Below are 19,438 nucleotides of genomic sequence, written 5' to 3' on the forward strand. Positions count from 1 at the left end.
CAAGCCTGAAGTCCTCCTGGAGGTTTTGGGCTCCCCAGCCCTGAGCACAGCTTGGGCCCACGTCTGGGCACCTCCTTGGGCCTGGCTGCGTGGCAACCTGCCTCAGCTACCGTCGGGTCTCCGTGTCCCTGAACCTCTGAGACTCTGCATCCAGCTCCTCATTTCTCACATGGGGAGGCAGAGATTCAGTGCGGGGGTCGGGGGAGGGCGGGGGAGGCTGGACTAGGCTGGAAGCCAGGCCCCTTCTGTGTTGTTCCAGAAAACACACGCTGGGCATCCTCGTGGCCAGATCCAGAATTAGGTGCCGAGGATATAACAGTGCATATGGGGCAAAGGGCAAGGCTCTGGGGCCAGACAGTCTGGATTTCCATCCCAGCTCTGTCCCTGAGCAGTTGGGTAAACATGGGGAAGTTACTTCATGTTTCTGAGCCCAGCTTTCCTCATCTGTAAATAAGTCATAATAGCATCCACTTCAGAGGTTGCTGTAAGAGTTAAACACGTCAACAGGAGTAATATGCCCAGAAGAGCACCTTCTAAGGGTGACGGGAGGTAATACCATCTATAAGTTCCTAACAGGCTGCTCACGTTGCACACGGCACACCTCCAGGGGGCGCCATTCACCTAGCATCATCATAGATGTCTTTAGTTATTGTGACAGTTTTCTGGTAGGTGGCAGGCAAGGGTCTTGAGAAAAGGGTATCTTTAAACATTTCACATAAAGTTGCTAAATCTAAAGTCACTCACAGTCGAGTGGGGAAGACAGACATGAAAATAGACCATCAAGATGCTCGCTGGTGAGCCGGGCGAGTGAAGTCTGCGCGTGCCGGGGTTAACTGAGGAGAGGATCTGATGGTCCTGAGCTCCTCTGTTTCTGGCTGAGGCTGGTGCCTCAGAGTTCTGACTTGAAGGCTCGGGGGTTGTAGGAACCCCAGCCTCATGGGAGGCCTGAGGCTGAGGACAGCCTTGCTCCCAGGCCCTCCGACCGTCCTGTCCAGACTTTACTGCCACAGGTGAGGCCATGAGGCTCTGGCTCCAGCTCTGAGAGGCCCAACTCCCTATCCTCGGCCTCAGATTGTAAATGTTCCTCTCCGCCCACGTTCAGTTCTGCTGTGGGAAAGGCAGGCGAACACAAAATAAATAACCAGAAGACCTCTGCACACCAGGCTCCCCTGGCTCCGCGGTGATTCCTGACTAGCTCATAATTCACTTCCTACATCCCACAGCAAGGCTGGCCCACAGTTCCTGAGGTGGGCCTCCCACCTGGCCCATCTCCCCTGCTGTCAGCCCAGGCAAAGCCAAGTCCCTAGCCTCTATCTGTAGAGAGGACATGTGGCCTGGGCTGAGGACACCCCCCTCCCCCACATCTGCTGCCACCCCTCTAATCAGCCGTCAGTAGAGGTCAGACCCTGTCACCCCCAGACTTAGCAACTTGTGCTGATGGGGCATCTTCCCTGGTGACCAGGAGTGAGGGGTGATTTCTGAAAGGGAGGGGCCTTCCTCACAGACCCTCGAAGCTGAGGCTGGGGTTCGGCTCTGGTGGCACAGGCTGTTGAGCCCTGGAAGACAGAGACCCTTATCCCCGTGCTGGCCTTTGTCGGGGATTGTGGGACCCTCGCGGGAGTGAGCAGGGGAGGGGAGGGAGGAGGGGGGAGGGGAGGAGAGGCCAAGTGTGAAGGCCAGAGGAAGGGAGATCTGTGGGCCCTGGTTCCAATGGTGATGCCACCTCTACAAACCTCCCCAGGCTCCTCCTGGGCCTTTTACCTCAGAGGCCTGGTGATCCCTGAGGGCTTTTGTCTGGCAGCTGCAAGGCCAGGGAAAAAAATGCATCTTCAGCCTCTTGGCTTCTGCACCTGCCAGAGCCTGGAAGCCTCCAGAAGCAGGACACCCAGGTGACCAAGCAGCTCAGGTGAGCTGATCCGGCCAGTGTGGAGCCCGTCCCCTCCTCAATGCTCCAGGGGAGCCTGGGCTCTGGGGAAAAGGAGCTGCAGCCAGGCCTGCAGCAGTGTCCTCGAGACCCCACAGAGTCCCCAGCTCGCTCCCAGAGAGGGCCAGTGCATTTTCCCGGCTCTGCTGAGCTCCTTCAAAGATATCAGCACATGGTTAATCTTCCTTCTGTTCAGAAATGCAGGGTAATTTGCTCGAGTGGGGATTTCTGCATATTTATACTAATGTCTGTGTTTAAAGCTTATGAGACAGAGAATTGCTGAGAGATGTCCATTAGCAATATATACAGACTGCAATTATTTCTTTATGGTGTGTGGTTTGACTGCAGAATATTTTATTTCAATGGAAGTAGCAGGCTTTGCCTACTGTGTTTTCTTATGTGCCCAAAGAAATCAGTAAGAACAAAAAAGAAAAGAAAAGAGGCAAGAATAAAAGGAGTGTGACCTTTTAGGATTCTGGGAGCCTTGAATATGCTATTCCAGGAGCCGCCTTCGTCCTTGGAATCTAAATGCCTGCACCCAAGTGCGGGGAATTCAGTGCATTTAAGAACTTGCATGAGAACCTTCCTCAGGACGGAGGCGGAAGCTCTCAATTCATTCACCCTGGATGAGCTGGCGGGGGCGGGGGTGCCCTGTCAGAGACAAGCAGGAAGGGAACAAGGGGTGTCCTCAGAGGACCCCACTTCTGACCTCCAGCTCCTTTCCCCCATGTCCACCCCATGGACAGAAGCTAAAAAGGAAAGCAGGTTTTGATTTGAAACAAAATAGGCCTCAAGCTGGAGGTTCACAGACCAAGGCTTTCTGGAATCTGCTTGGAATCTGGTAGAAACCAACTTTTTCCTGGGGTGGGGAGGAGGGAGGAAGAAGGAGCAGGACTGTTTCAGAACCAATGAGCTGAAATTTCCAGCAGGTGGACCAGGAGGGAAGAGCCTCGTTGGGGAGTTTCGGTTAGTGGGGCCCCAGCCTGGTAGAGTATGGCCGGGAGGCCGGGGAACCCCTCCTCTGCAGCCCCACCTGGTGCTCACCCAGCTCCACCGCAGCGCCCACCCGGCCTCTCCTGGCCTCTCCCGTGACTTTTCCATGTGGGTGCCCAAGAGCTTAAGGCAGACAAACGCCCAGCAGGCCTCACAGACAGATCGGACCCCCGTGCGCCCTGTAAGAACGCCTCAATTACCAGCCACTGGGAGGGAATCATTGAGCCTAAGGTGGTCCCCAAGATGCAGAAACGGATGCTGTCCTAAAGGGCTTTTTGGTTAAGAAAGGCTGGACAAGCCAGGGTGGATGGATGCAGACGGATGACTTCTGGTTTTGCGCAGCAGCAAACCGGTGTTGACTTTTTCTTGCCTCCTCCTGGGGCCCCAGGGCCTCTCGGCCCTTCCCCTTCTGCCCTCACACCTCTCTGTCCTCCCAGCCGGCCCTCGGCACAGCCAGAGCATCTGGGCAGCCCCTGCGGGGCCGCTGCCCGCCTCCTTCCCGTGGTGCCCTCCATCTCCTGGCCTCCACAAAGCCAGCTTTCATCTGCCGCCTCGACTTACCCTCGGAGGGGAGGCACCATTCTTTCCTGGCCTCAAAATAGTTCCCTGAAGTCAGTGTTGACTTCTCACTGCCTTCTTGCATAGAAATCTTTTCCAAGAGGCGCCGGGGTCCAGGAGAGGGACAGATGGTCCCTTTCTTTTTATAACACGGCCAGTCTTTTGAAGTGAAGAGCTATAAACACAAGTTTTGCCTTCAGCAGATGTTCTGTGGGCACAACAAGTATCACTTTGTGCTCTGCAGCAACTGTGAGCGGTGCTAGCTGGGGAGGAGGCTGAAATCAGGCAGAGCGCTGGTATGTATTCAGGGGCCCAGGGGCCATGGCGTGACGGGCCCCGTTCGGTCTGAGCCAGAACTTGTCTTTCTGCTCAGCCAGTTACAGGTCTGTACTTCCTGGGAATGGTGTCTGCTCACCTTCCCTGAGCCCAAGGACCACCCAGCCCAAGACGCACCTGTGCAGTGGCTGTTTCTGAAGGGGTGGCCCTCTACCTGTGCTCTGTGCAGCTCTCCACACTAACCCTAAGGCCGGGTCTAAAGGGTCTAAAAGCTGTGGGCCAGGGCGGATGCTCTTCCAGAGATCCACGGTTCAGTTTGATCACTTTCTCCCTTGAGCTATGTACCATACGTTGTCCAGTCCCGGTGGCTGTACTGGGGTGATTCAGGCAAGAATGGTCGGTCAGACATATCTGTTGAGCTCCCAAGGAGGGGAAGGCTGTGCTAGATGTCAGTGGGAAGCCAATTCCCAGAGCTCTACCCTGGTGGCTCCTCGTCCACTGGTGACCGACATATGAGGCGTCAGTAACTACTTCTAAATGGATGTGCTGCTATTTGGTGGACTTCAGAACTTTCGTTCATTTAAAAGGGCATAAGCTCAATTAATAGACCTCATTAACTTCAAGGATGTATCATCTTTGTACGGAATTGGCTCTTTCGTAGGATGACGGGCTCCATTAACTTTATTGCGCTGGTAATACTTTGTATAACGTGTGGGAGATGTAGCGACAGGAAGGGATCTGCTTGACTCTCAAGCTCCAGCGGCTTCTGTGGTGGCCAGTGAATGCCCTGTCTTCGGCTTCCTGAAAGGGCCCGATGTGCCCCGTAATTAACTTTGGGAATTAGGTCCAGCCATCCAGTCACCCATCCATCCACATGACACTTTTGGGGATGAGGAAAGAACCCAAGAATCATCAATTTATGTTGAGAAATACCAGATGCATGACTCTCGGGGACATAAGACAGCCACTGTGGGACTTGCCCATCCTTAGCCCAAACATGCCTAGTGACAATATAGGCTGCAACCGGAGGCTTCAAGCTGTGGTGCGGTGGAAAGGGGTGGGCATCAGAGGCACGCAGTTTTGATATGACTCCCTTCCCGTTCTACCACTTATACTTGGGCCTTGATTATATACCCAGGCCTTGACTTTCCACCTATGAATCTGCCTCACAGGACAGCTGCAAGGATTACAAATACAGAGTGAATAGATGATGAAAATGAAACATCCACTCCCCACTCTGTGCCCTTCTGGAAGGCGGCATCTACCAGCGTTGCCCACCAGCCCCCCTGGAATGGCTGAGACCACGCAGCAGGGCCGGCCTTACAGCCCGGGTTGGTGTCATTACTGCAGACACCCAGGGGGAGGCCACAAGTCTACTCCTCCCCTGCCTTCCGGGACGAATGACATTAAGTTAGGAATTCTGGAGTCACTGCCCACACCAAAGAAACCTTGCCTCATAAATAACTGTTGGTTAGTCTAAGAAGGTAATGAATGTCTCCATATAGAAGAAAGACCGAAAATATAGGAATTATTTTTGGATCAATGAGAATTTCTGAAAGCTGCCTGTTCAAATGGCCAGATGGTCCAGGAGCCTTCAGAATCACCACATGGCGGTTCCCCAACTTAGGGACCTGTGAGGTCCTTGGCAACAGGTTCTGGGGTTTGAGCAAGTGTAAGGCATCCTGGGCATGTGAACTGGGCCACTGTGTTGGTCCTCGAAGGTGCTCTGGCCCCTAATGGACAAGCGTGGCTGACCGCTAAAGGCGTTCATGCTTCTAGGAAGGAGCTGGGCTCTTTAAATGGGTCTCAACTTACTGAAATAACCACAGTGTATCAGCAGTTTTGAAAGCCCCCAAGTTCAAAAACAAAAACAAAAACCACCTAATATTTGTAGAGACCTGGAGGGTGGGACTCTGCTCAGGGGAGCACTAAGCAGGCATTTCCAGGACAAGCCCCCAGCCACGGGGGTGATGGGGTGAGGGCCCGGAGCCCGAGTTACAGAGTTTCCCCCTGTCATCCTTCCCCCTCCTTGGTGGACAGCGTCTCCTCCCCGTCACTCCCAGGGCCAACATGGGCCTTGCCCCTGTGGTGCTATTATGACGTGGTCCCCCTTTAAGTGTGTGGGTGTCTTGTTCCTTCTCTTCCTCCCATTCAGGCCTGGTGGAGCTGCCGGTGAGCACAGCATTCCTGTGGCCCGTGCCGCTTTGATCACAGTGGGCTGGCAGTGTGTGTCCCCTGGGCAGGTCCTGGAGAGGCATGGTGATCAGGCCAAGTGCAGCCAAGTGTGTCCCCCATGCCCAAATTGCTATGTTGAAAGCCTCATCCTCAATGTGACTGTATTTAGAGATAGGGCCTTTAAGGAGGTAATTAAGGTTAAATGAGGGCATAAGGATGGGACAGTGCTCACTGGGCCTGTCTCTATGTGGTGTTCAGTCTGCAGGGAGAGAGAAGCTTCTAGGAAGAAGAACTCCTAGCAGCAGATGATCCTAGGGGTTGGGGGAGGTTTCACAGGGAATTTGCTAGAGGCAGTTTCTTGCGATATCTCAGTGACACCTCTGAACCTCAGTTTCCCCACTTGTAACCTGAGGGGGGCCAGTCTCTAAATGAGCTTTAAGGTAATGGCCTACTCTGAAATTCACTATCGTGGTGGAGGAGGGAGGGGACGGGTGGAAGGGAGGGTATGGAGTTGTTGGGAGAGCACAGCTGGGAGGTGGGGCTGCGGCGGGCTGGGCTGAGATACATTTAACACCTAGACACCAAAGGAAGTAAGTTTGAAAACTTGGTGGAAAGGTTAACTTGCTGCTATGGCCAAGACTGGGGGCACAAGGGTGCAGGAATGAAGGGGGTTCAGAGGAATGACCAACAATCCCGAGCCTGATGAGAAAGAGGAGGGAGGAGACCCCAAAGGACCAGTGGAGTGGACAGTAGGACTTTTGTGAGATTTTTTTCTTTTCTCTTAATTTGGAAGTTGGAGTGTGTGTGTGCCTGTGTGTGTATGAGTGTGTGTTTTATACAAATAAGTCATGATCGTTACAGAAAGGTTAGACTCTCTGCAGTGTGATGCTCAGGACCAAGGGGGTGACTGTCCCGTGTCGCCTGGTGTCCCTTTAAGAGGCCCTTTGACAAACTGGAGCATGACCAGGGAGGACGCCAGCGTGGTACAGGACCGAAGGACCCATAGGATGAACTGTTGAGGTCACTGGAGATATTTGTAGAAAAGGAAATTCTGCCACCATCACAAATCTGAAGGGCTGTCATGTAGAACAGGGGCCAGCCTTGCTCTGAGGGCCCCAGAGGGCAGGACCATGGAAGTTACAGGAAGACAGCTCTTGATCATTTAACAGGATAAACCATCTAGCTGTGGGTGGCCGCTGCTTAGTCCCCAGTGGTGGAGGGCGGATTCCTGCTTCCACTAGATGGCTCTGAGATCCCTCCCAGCATGAAGGTTCTATGGAATTAAAAAGTTAACCCCAAATGTGGATGATTCTAACAATGGAAAATAGGGACAGTGCTCACTTAACAGGGAATAGGTGAGCAGCTTGAAGTTAAACTGGTAAAAACGGTGATAGTAAGTTTATGAAAAGGTTCAGATAACTATAAACCATTGAAAATATCCATAGTTACATTGTAACTATCTAGTAACTGTGCTGTGGTAAGGGGCTACCGTTTCCATTTGCCAACAAGACTGACACATAGCCTGTTACAGAATGAATTGTGTCCCCCATGCCCAAATTGCTATGTTGAAAGCCTCATCCTCAATGTGACTGTATTTAGACATAGGGCCTTTAAGGAGGTAATTAAGGTTAAATGAGGGCATAGGGATGGGACTCATTCATTACGACCTTATAAGAAGAGATTCCAGGAGCCCACGCACACAGGAAATGCCACATGTGTACACAGTGAGAAGACAGCCATCTACAAGCCAAGGAGAGAGGCCTCACCAGAAACTAACCTGCTGGCGCCCTGATCTTGGACTTTCACCTTTCAGAACTGTGAGAAAATTAATTTCTGTTGTTTAAGCCACCCAGTCTGCAGGATTCTGTTACGGCAGCCTGAGCTGAGTAATATATAGCCCGTGAAATTGGTCCTGCAGAAGGTGGTAAAAACTAATATGTATTTGCCTGGGACGTGTGTAGACCTGGGTCTGAGACACTGAGCCAATGCAACACTGAGAGGTCTCTTGGGAGAAGGGACGAAAAGGCATTGAGAGGCCAGTGGGCAAAACCAGACAGTTCACGGCGCTGTGCTTGGTCATCCAAAAGGCTGCAGGGAGACCTGGAAAGTGAAGAACGTTTTCTTGGTGCTGCACCGGAAATGCTTGGGCTTCCCTCTAAGATGTATATTTTTAAAGAGAGGTACACTAAGAAAAAAGGCAATGACAACAATTTCAGTAGATGGCAACCTTTTGGCCATTGTTTTCGTCAAGCAATTTACACAATGCTCTGTGTTCCTTACCTACTGTGCTTGTATTATTTTTACCTTTTACATTTTTAGAATAGTAAGTGTGCTCCTGAATGGAATGCACTTTCAACCGAATGGTCTGAGTCAGGTTTGTGCCACGGTGTCATGGTTTGGTGTACTGTTACCTCCCCGTCACTCAGGGACGGGAGCAGATGCGTCACACCTGCCCAGCTCTCCTTCTCTTGAAACTCATCCCCAGCCTCGAAAACGGGACATGACTTTCCTAGCAAGAAGGCACATGCTGGCTCTTTGAATAGTGATCAGGCAACAGGAAACTCGCCATTAATGTCTGTTACGATAGGAGAGAGAAAGGTTTACCAAGACTTCCTGGACCCTGGGTGTGCACCGATTCCCCAGTTGGGGGTTAATGGCCCCCAAGCGCTTCCTTCCCAGATGAAAGCCCCTGAAGACCAAGGGGTCTTCACCTTGTAAGACCAGAATGGCCTTGGGCACTGAGGAAATGGACTCTCGCCCAAGATCCCGGGTCCTTATAGCGCCATCACTGACGGGGTGTGGGGGGGCTAAAGAGAAGAGCCAGGCAGCCCGAGGAAAGCCCAGGCTGTCTCGACTTTATGTGTCAAGGGTTCAGAGAATGGACTTCACAGGCATAAATCAGTATAAACCACAAGCTGAACCTGTCTCCGATCAGGACGAGCCCCAAGAACCATTTGAGTAGAAGCGTGTGCGTGTAACTCTATGGTAGAGAAGTCACAAGTCTGGGTCCCTGGCACTTATCTCAAACATCCTTCCTAAGCTCTGGCATTTGCAGTACTACCTGCCTTCTTCTTGTCTCCTCTGCATCATTCTAACTGCCTCTAGAGGCCCCGTCCACACTGGCCTCTCTTTTCCAGCCCCTTAGCTCTTATTACTGCCCCCACCCCCAACGGCCCCCTCAAGTGGAGTTCGGGCTCCTCCAGGGAGACCTCCGTCCCTCCCAGCGCTCGGCGTGGTGTCTGGCACACCGTGGGCGTCACCACAGGGCCTCACCTTCAGTAGGAGCTGAGACCTGTACGGGGCATGCAGCTGGCACACTGCCTCACATCTTTTTTTTTTTTTTTTGTGGTACGCGGGCTTCTCACTGTTGTGGCCTCTCCCCTTCCGGAGCACAGGCTCCGGACGCGCAGGCTCAGCGGCCATGGCTCACGGGCCCAGCCGCTCCACGGCATGTGGGATCTTCCTGGACCAGGGCACGAACCCGCGTCCCCTGCATCGGCAGGCGGACTCTCAACCACTGCGCCACCAGGGAGGCCCTGCCTCACATCTTTTGCCTGGGAGAAGCCAAGTATGGACTCTGCACACAGGAGGTGCCCAATACAACACATCACTTGCTCAATAAATGCCTGGTGGTGCAGCACGGAGGGCGCTAACATGGCTCAAGCCTGTCAGTGGCTTCTGACTGTCAGTGGTCTAGAACCTAGTGGTCATCCCTGCTGGTGTCTGCTTGGGCCACCACTCCTGAGAGAAGACAGGGCTTGGGACCAGGGCAACTGGCTTGCTACTGTGGGTCAGCACCATTTCCTGAAACCTCTGGAAAGGAAATGCTCCCTCCCTTTGCTCCCATTTGAAGAGCCCCCTCATTGCCGTCGGCATCTGGACTCCTCTGGCCCTGCCTGTCAGATAGTTAGGGCCGGAGTGGGATTTCTGACCTGGAAGTTGCTCAGCGGAGCTTTGGGGCTGAAAGCCCATGTGCCACTCCCAGCTCAGTGAGGAGAGGGCCCAGGGAGCCTCGCTCTGCCTGTGCCCTGCTGAGCAGTGGGGTCCGGAGAGGGACATACACAGGCTGGGGCTCACGGGCCACTTCCTGCTCCAGGCATGACACGATCTCTGGGTGGTCTAGCCGCTTTGCTGCATCTTTCCGCTTGCCTGGTTCATTCACTGTCAAATGATCTGTTAACAAAACTGTTAAGCCCTGGACAACCCTCCAATTAATGATTAACAAACCCCTCGAGGACAGAGCCCTGTGAAGGGAAGGAGGGCCTTCCAAGGCAGGTACCATCCACGCGAGGAGGGGAGACCTCGTGTAGACAGACTTTCAAATTCCATAGGCTCCGAGACACCTAGTTCCTGGGGGAGAGCGTGTGTGTTGGCTTGGGGGCTGGAAAGGGGAAAGTTAGGGTGATGGTGGGACTGGGGGTTTGGTTCCAGATCTGTGTTGAGTGTTATGTCAGCCAGATCTGGGAGATTATTTTGAACAATGCTGCTTTAAAAATAACAGAGATTCCGAGCCAAAGGGGCTTCAGACAGTATCCCCCACGCCCCAAAACCCCAGGATCCAGGATTCTTTAGAATTTACAGGAATGGGAGTAATAACAACAGCTAACGTTATTGTGAGCACACTGTGTGTCAGGCACTGTGTTAAGACTTTACATACATTATGAAATCCTTACAGCACATCTAAGAAGACGGCGCTTTTATTATCTCTACGTTACAGATAACTTAGAGGCTTAGCGATACCAGGTTTCTAGCCAAGTTCACTGGGTTAGTGGGTAGTGGAGTTTCAATTCTACCCAAGCATTCTGGTGCAGAACCCGGGCTCCTGGCCACTGTCCATGCTTCCAGCCACATGCTCCTAACCCCCTCTTCACCTGCAGCCTTGGTTGGTAGGTCTGCATGAGTGACATAATTCTATTTGTCCCATCTATTGATATGGCCATGGAGGAGGACCCCTGCGATATCCTTGGCACCCCAATATCAAACTGAACGTCAAAGGATGCTGAGAGCCCCTTTGGGTAGTTAGGAGGAGCCCTCCCAAGACAAATAGCTCCTGGAATTAGGGGGAAGTTCCCAGCAGTGGGCTGGTTCCTTCTGCTTGTGATTGTGATGGTGGAGGATTGTAAAATGATGTGATGAGAGGAGGCAATTTTCTTTTGTACACAGTGGACCTCCGGGAACTAGGTACTTCGAACATCATGATGTTAGCGCAACATCCTAAGACTCTGGAAGGCAAAGTGGTTTTTGGCTTTTTCACATTACCCTGGGCCCCTAAAGGGCCATGGACAACTGAAAGATGGTTCTGGTACCAGGAATGAAAATAATCATAGCAAATACCTTTATAGTAATTACAAAGTACTAGGCATTCTTCTAAGGGCTTTATGTCAAATAACTCGCTTAATCCTCACAACAGTAAGAAGCAGATTCTATTGTTATCCCCTTGATATAGATGAGGAAACTGAAGCAGAGTTTTAGATCCCATGTGCTCAGGGGTAAGTATTTTGGTGGAGGTGCTTGGCTACAGGAGGAACTTTGAAATAGATGGACTTCTGTTCCCAGAAGTGTGGGACAGGTATGGGGGGAGTGACCATGAAGCTGCAGAAGGAAGTCTCCCACGGACTTTCCTATATGCCCGGACCCTCAAGTACTAACCTGCTTTCACCACACAAAGGGAAGAGGTGGCTGGAGAGAAGTCAGGGAACCTCGCTGGATAATTCCCAGCCCAGTGCTCTGTGCCTTCATCCCCGAACTCCTCTGGAGCATCCTTTAGTGCCAGGCACTGGCTTGGATACTGGGGGTGGAATGGGATGGAGCCTGTGCCTGCCCTCAACCCAGGGGCTCGCAGTCTAGGTGGGAGAATGGGCCAGGCAAACTGTATTGCAGACGCTCGGCCAGAGCACAGCTGCACAGGAGAGAACCCAGGCCGTGGAGTGGCTACAGGGCAGCCTGCAAGCAGAAGGGGGAGAGCCGAAGCGGGGGGGCAGGCAGGAGCCGGATCCTGAAGCACCATGTCAAGGGCTGGGTTCTGTCCTGAGAGCGGTGGGGCTGTTGGAGTCATTCACCAGGGAGTGACAGGACCGAACCTGTGTTTTGGAAAGACCACTCTGGCTGCAGCATGGACTCTGGATGGGAGGGGCTGTACTGTGGGTCTGGTGATGCAGGCTTGGAGTGATGGCGGCCTGAAAGGAGGCGTGGGGTGGGGGTGGAAGGGAGAGGACCGTCCAGAGGAGGCAGAAGCAAAGGCGTTTCCAGACTCCCTGCATACGGGCACGAGGACAACCACAGGCTTTGACTCCGGACTCCTGCCTGGATTCATGGTGTCATTTCTGAGACAGAGACACAGGGAGAGCAGCTCTGTGGCAAGATGATTTCGGTTTGGACATTTTGTGTCTCTGGGCTAACCGCGTGTGGGCAAACAGTGTTATCAGGCATCCCCAGCTTCTTCTAGAATGTTTATTGAGGGAGCAGTGTGCCCTGGCACATCAGAGGCTGGCGCAGGGAGGGGCGAGACCTGTGCTGGTTGCCGGGGCTGGGGGGAGCAGTCCTGCATCCCCCAGCCAGGAAGGTGACTCATCCCACTCCCTTTTAGGGACAGGGACCTGGCATTCCCATTAAGCAGCTTGACCAGTGGCTGCCAGCCCTGTGAACAAACTTGGGCTTCTTCCGTCTCCTCTGCACTGGGGAGAGGCCCCTGCTTTCTGCCCCTTCACCAGCTTCTCTCTCTGCTGAGCTCCCCGGACCTGGGGCTTGTGTCGGCGGGAGTAACTGTTTTGATGTCAAGTGGGTATAGTGTCATGTACGGTCAAGCCCACGATCTCATTCAATCCTCCTCGAGGCCCGATGATGGTGGTACTGTCATCACATTTTCAAGATGATGAAAGGAAGGCTCAGAGAGGTCAGAAGACTTGCCCCAGTCACACAGCTGTTCACTCTGTCTCAAAGTATCTTTACCAGATTGTCTTTGCCACTCGTGGAGGCCAGGGCAGCTGCTGTCCAAGCAGAAGATGGCATGAGGACAGACAGAGTTCCGCAGGGTGGAGGTCCAGGGGCAAGGGTGGGATAGGAGGAAATGCAAAACCCACTGGGAGGGGCTACACACACCCCACCACATGACTCCCCAGCCCTGAGAATCCTCGTGGTCCCTCACCCTGGGCCTGTGAAATCTAAAGTCAAAAGAGACAAGCCTCTTCACTTCTGGTCAACTTGGACTTTGCTTTTCGGTCCAGAAGCAAGAGGGAGCAGGTGCATCCTGGCTTCTGTCTCCCTGACATGCAGGTGAAAATATAATAGCCTTTCTGCAGCTCACCACTAGGCCTAGTGTCTGGGGCTTTAGAGGGTCTCTGGCCACCCTCCTGGCCACCAAAAATCCTTTGTGGAAGAAGGTAGGGGCTAGAAAGAATAACATCAACAGCCTGCACCTCTGCTGTGACACACAGCTGGGCTCATGTGGTACCAGTGCAGTGACACTGGACTTCGACGGCTCACGAGGTCTGATGCTGGCCACCAGCTCCGCCCGTGGATTAGCTCAGGGGTTCCGACGCAACAAGACCAACGGCTCAGGTATTTTATAACAGGATTCAAGTGGAACTAAATCTTTGTTCCCCTCTTATCACTTTGCACACATAAAATCTATTTTAATCAGCTTTCAATATATAATCTAAAAAAAAAAAAAAAAAAAGAAAAGAAATCCTACAGATTCCTCCCACCCCCAAACTGTTCTTGGAGAAAGAAAGGTTTATCTTGTAAGTTTCTTAAGACAAATCTGTGTGTGCTCATTGCATTGAAATAACACTCATTACAGTGAGCTGCATGCAAGCCCGGCTTCTCTAGTCAAAGGTGAGAGACAATTGCTTGACCTATTGCAAATCAAAAAGCATTTCCACATCACCTTTATTTTTCAACTGGTTAAGTTTTAAATGAAAGCCCCAGCGCCCTTTCTTGGTAAGGCAGACTAACAGAGCCCCAACTGAAATTTCAGCTCAGTCGATGGGAAGATAATTACAAGAAACAAAATGTGAAGTTTAAAATCAGGGCACTAATGAAGTCTAAAAATACCAGTGGCCCCATCCTTCTGGCTGGCTAGACCTTTTCTTCATGGAGGGGATCTCTTCATAATTACTCAGCCCCGCGAGAGGCCAGGTTGTCATGTCAAACAATAGTACGAAAAATCACGGGACTTTAATGAGCTAGATCTCAAGGAGTTCTATGGTGGATCTTATTATAATGCTGGGCAAGCTTTCAAACAGAGAACAGGAGAAAAGGAAAGTTCTTTTTTTTTTTTTCTTAAGTAGATTTCTGACTAGTGTTGATGCTGTCACGCAGGGCCTCCAGGTTCCCCCTCGGAGCCAGCTGCCTGTCATTTCCGAGTGTGAAATCAATTGGGCTTCGGAGATGTAAAATCCCTAGGGGCAAAATTAAAAGTGACCCAAATCCAAACCCACGTGGTCTTGTCAGGAAGATGAGTCTCACATAGCAGGTTTCAAAGGTTTGGTTTCAAAATTCAGGTTTCTTATTTAAAAAAATATGCAGTTGTTTGACATTAGATCTGACAGACAAATTATAGCTTTAGCAATAAAGGCTTTTAAGATTAGAAATGAAAGGAGAAATTACCTAAAAAAAAAAAAAAAAGACAAAACCCACCCAGGCTTGAGTTGGGAGGCATTTGTGTGTGCATGCTTCATTGTCTTTCTTCACCGCAAATATAAGGGGATAAATCAGCCGATGAGGGCCATAAGTAGAGAAGCAAGTTCAATGTAATTTCTGGGGAAACAACCAGCTCACCGGAAACCTATGAAAATCATCATGATGGGTGGGTCACTGGGTCACCGGCTGGAGCTGGGGGAATCTAGCTAGGTCACCGGAAGGCGGGGCTGTGAACACTTTCTAGGCCCACACCATCCCCGGCCCTCATCTGGTGCTGAATATACACCACACGGGCTGGAAGAGCACACCCCACCAGCGGCCCCCTCTTTACTCCCCCCCTGTGTGTGGGCTCAGGCCCGCGATAGAGGATGGTTCACGCCGTCTGATGATGTTACAGGTGTGGCTCTGTAAGGGCCTGCAGGCCCAGCACCAACAGGGGCGCAGCAGGGACCTGCCTCTACCACCTACATCTTCTTGATCATAGGGACTCAGATGCTTAACAGCGATCAGATGTGCCGACGCCTGGCAGCTTCCAGGAGGTGGATCCCAGCTCCGTGCTAAGCCCTAAACCAGGGAGCAGCCCCGGCTGGGCCAGTTACCTTTTTACACAGAACAACACCTTTTCCTAGGTGCATGCCTGACATTGACAAGTAAGCAAGACCTTTGCTCAGTCCCAGGAGGCCCCCTGGGATGCGGCAGTGGGATGGGGTGGGGAGAGGGAAGCCCACCCAGTGCCTCAGGCTTTGGCACAGCCTTAGGAGCAGCCGGGACACCTAGTGCCCAGTGTGTCAGAGTTGGCGGCATATAAACTGGGAGTGAGTTTTTCTTTAAAGGGGGAGGGAGCTTAACCAAAACAATTCAAACAAACAAACAAAAATCAATTTAGTCAATTTTTTTTTAAAAAAAGATCTTAAAGCAAGAGTTTACCAAAATGTAGATGTAATTTTCTATAATTTTGTCATTTAAAACTAGTGTTGATTTCCCAAACAAAGGCAGTCAGGGGCACAATCAGATTGGGAATTAAACCCATCAGAGATCTAGACATGGCTTTGGTGGTGTTGGGACGCTTGACAAGGCCTGGAAGTTGCTCGAAGGGATAAAGATAGAGAGCAGGCTGGACGAGCGTGGCTGGCTGGAGTCCTTGCTCTGCTAAGACTCTGCTTTGCAGGTGTCCCCACCCCCCAACTCTGCCATCTCAAGTGGTTGTAAGTAGGGAGGCTGAGAAGTCATGCCCGAGATCCACACCTCCTAGACCATCTACTCCCCTTTCAAAGGAGGCCTGGATGCCCAGCAGGGCAGACCACCTGTTAAGTATCCTCTTGCCCGCACCCAGATCCAGGGCTCGCTGGCCCCCCTCTCCATTCAGCAGGAGGAGAGGCCTGGCTGACCGGACCTGGAGGGGATAGACAAGCCTGGGGCAGATAAGCCCCACCAGCCTCAGCTTCCCACTCCTTTCCTCATCCCAGCTGGCCAGATCCCTCAGACAGTTGTCAGGAGTGAGGCTGGTGTGCTGGAGCCCTTTGCACTGACCCTCCGGCCGGCGCCCAACCTAAAACCACATCCTGGTGTCCTCCTTCCCCTGGCTCTGTTCTCGAGGATCTGCCTTGGTGCTCCCCTGAATGAAAACTGCCCTGGGCTTGGGGAAGGGGGGTTAAACGAAGGCCAAGGCCAGAGGTGCTCTTTGTTGGGGCCTCATAGAGCCACCCATGGGACCTCACAGAACCAACATTCAGCTGGCTCAGGATGGTCTGGGCATGGCTCCTGGGCCTTACCTCATGCCCCTGAGCTGCTCTCACCCCACGGCACGGCAGTGGATGTTTTCCGGAGTGGGGACGGGGAACACAGACAGCTCATGTTCTGACTGTCCTCGTTAGTGGAAATGGAGAAGGCCCCCAAAGGGACTGTTCTAAGGGAGCCCTAAGAGGAGCAGAGGATGCCGGCTCATTCTGCATGTGGCCTGGCCTTGAGTCGGAGGGGAGAATGGCCCAGGGCTCGGGCTGAAGGCGGAAGGCCCTGGACTTTGCAGGCTCTCCCCTCCCCTCCGCTTCCTACGCACTCACATTCCCCCGCCTTCCTTGTCCTGCCCTCCACCTTCCCCTCTGCCTCCTTGGGCTGAGGCCAGGCTGCCTTTGGCAGGGAGCCTGGATTGAAACCATGAGAGACTGCTGGGGAGCACGGAAGCCAGGAACCAGACTCCTGTCCGCGCTGTGGTAGTGACCGTACAGGGAAGCACAGATGCGGGCACGCAGGAGTGTGTGGGCAGCAGGACTTACCTTTGGGGTGCCCGGGATCGGTGAACTCATACTTCCCCACGCCAATGGTCCGTAGCATCTGCAGCCCGTGGGCCGAGTCTGACGTGGGGGGCCCATTGGTGGTAGGGGCACCGCTGGGGAGAGTGGCAGACGGCTGGGCCGGCGGCGGTGGAGGCAGCAGGGGCCCTGCCATGTGGCCATTGCCCACAGTGGTGGGTCCTGGGCGGGCCACCTGCCCGACGCCGGGCAGCGTGGAAACAGCCAGGGGTTGCGGGCTGGCGTACAGGGCCTGGGCGGGCATGTTGACCACCACGCTGCTCAGTGGCTGAGAGGGCGGCTGTGGGAGTGAGTAGTGGCCTGGCATCAGCGGGAGCTGGGGCCCCACGTGGGGAGGCAGTGAAGGGGTCACCCCAATGACCGGTGCCTGGACGTTCACAGCCGGGCTGAAGGTGGGAGGCTGGGCCACTCCGTAGGAGTGTGCGATCAGGGCAGACTGGCTTCCGGCGGCCACTGTGGTCACCCACGGCCCTGTGCCTGCAAGGGAGATGGAAGAAATGTCACCCGCCAGTTACATCTTCACTCAACGAACACCGACTGCCCCCGGCCCTGGGCCGAGTGCCGGCGTCACAGAGGTGAACAAGAGGCCTATGTACGGGAGCTCACGGACTAAGAATCCGTGGTTACAGTGGCACAAAATACGTGCTTTAGGAGTAGATAAACATGGCTTTGGGGTCTCAGAGGGGGGACCATAACCTGCCAGGGAGAGGCTGAGAAGCAGCAAAGTAGAGAGGAGAAAGTAGAGACCTTCCAAGAGACCTGGATTCACATCTTAGCTCTGCCACTTACTACCTAAGAGCCCTAGGCAGGTCGCTTATCATCTCTGAGACTCATTCTTTCTTTCTGTCAAATGGAACTAGCAACACCCACCTCATAGGTCTCCCGGGAAGAACTGAATGATGAAGATGTATTTGACAAAAACTCCCCAAATTAGCAGAATGTCTGGCATGCGTTACATGTTCCATAGATGTGGGTGTTTTTCCTTCCTTTCTGGAGAATCACTGTCTGAGAAAGGTGGGGAGAAATCTGGATTGTGAAGATAGTAGGTGTTTGCTGGGCAAAAGGAGAGGGCCAGAGCCTGGAGCCCTGCAAAGGTTCTGTGGCGCAGGAAGGGAGAGCCAGGGGTGGGGGCAGTGGGGGCGGCTGGCAGGAGCTGCTCTCACGGCCTTGCTGGGGGGCCAGGGTTTGTCCTAAGCAACCTCTGCATGGCTAGCCGTGGGGGAAACAAGGGAAGTCCATTTTGGCTGATCAAAGGGGTCAGTCACACCTCCTGAGGCCCCAGTTTAAGATGCAAAGCCAGCTGTGCCCAGATGAGGCAGAGCAGGGCCCTCTGAGCTCAGCTGCCATGGAGGTGACCCGAGTGGGCTTGTGAGTGAAGCTGGAAGATGCTGTGACCGGGAAGGTCAATCTGGGTCACCTCTGATGAATAAGTCTGGGTCTAGGACTCTGTCTTCTGAAGGCCACCTTGGTTGTCATGACGCCCGGAGTGGCGGCATAGTCCGAGGAAGGACTATGGGGTACTCAGGGCCACCAGCTCCAGAGGCTAGAAGGTGGGGCTTGGAGCTCTCTCACAGAAGTACAATTTCGAGGCAGGGCAGGAGCCAGGATGGTGGGGTGACTCCCTAACCACCAGTGGGTACTGTCTCTGAGGAGTTGTCCAAAGGGGGAGCCACTCGGCATGGGGGTGGAGAGCCAGGCTTGGCTTGGCATGTTAGTCCCGGGTCTGCCCTCACTAGCTGAGTGAACTTAGGGCAAAGCCTTCCCCGAGTAGTTTCCTCATCTGCAGTGGGACAATAATGCCAACTTCGTAGTGTTGCTGTGAGCAGTGAGATGACACACAGAACAAGGCACATAATAGATGTGCAACAAATAGTTTTGATTTCGATTATGAGAGGCTGGAGCAAACTAGAGGCCTACAAACGTCAGTGAAGCAGTGCCAGGAAAATCATAGAACTGGCTGCTAAGGGGGATCGTCCCCAAGCCTGGAGAATGGGAGGCAGCGTCAGTGTGAGCTAGCCCGGTGTCTTAAGCACAAGGCATGAGGCCATCTGAAGCTCAGTCCTCGGCAGGACTGGCCAGGGAGCCTGGAAAAATGCATTAGAACTTCAGAGTACAGCTGGCGAGCTCTCATATAGAGAGCTAGGGCCACAGAGGTGATTGCTTCGTGAGCCAGGGAATGGCCCAGGGGATAAAGGAGACATAAAGGGAGGTCTCTAGTGATATGCTCACCATTTTTTATCAATGATTTGGATGACAATATGGAAGACGTATGACCCAGTCTGCAGGAGACATCATATTGGGAAGGTTGGGTAAAGGTCAGTAATAAAAGCAGGCATCTAAAAGATGCTGAGTCATACAGGAAGATATTGACAAGGTCTTGCCCTTGGGTCCCCACACCCAGCTGCTTGAGCCAGATTGTGAGGAGATGGACAAGGGTCAGAGTAGCCACCTTGACAGTCTTGGGGTTTTACTGTTGAGACAGCATGCGATGTGGCTGCCAGCAGAGCAGAAGTGATGTGAGGCTGCAATGATCAAGGTAGAGGGGCTGAATGAAGGAGGTGCT

At 53.0% G+C, this 19,438-nt stretch overlaps 1 protein-coding gene across 2 annotated transcripts in view; it reads right to left on the bottom strand.

Annotated features, from left to right (window-relative positions):
• Positions 1-19,438, bottom strand: part of KLHL29 (kelch like family member 29) — a 310,779-nt gene that overhangs the window by 49,819 nt on the left and 241,522 nt on the right. For both annotated transcript variants that reach the window (XM_030858308.2, XM_060309498.2), the window contains exon 5: positions 16,840-17,352. In XM_030858308.2, the coding sequence (XP_030714168.1) occupies positions 16,840-17,352 (513 nt within the window). The remainder of the gene's footprint in view (positions 1-16,839; positions 17,353-19,438) is intronic.

Source organism: Globicephala melas, chromosome 12, assembly GCF_963455315.2.
Source record: "Globicephala melas chromosome 12, mGloMel1.2, whole genome shotgun sequence".
NCBI classification, from domain to species: Eukaryota; Metazoa; Chordata; class Mammalia; order Artiodactyla; family Delphinidae; genus Globicephala; species Globicephala melas.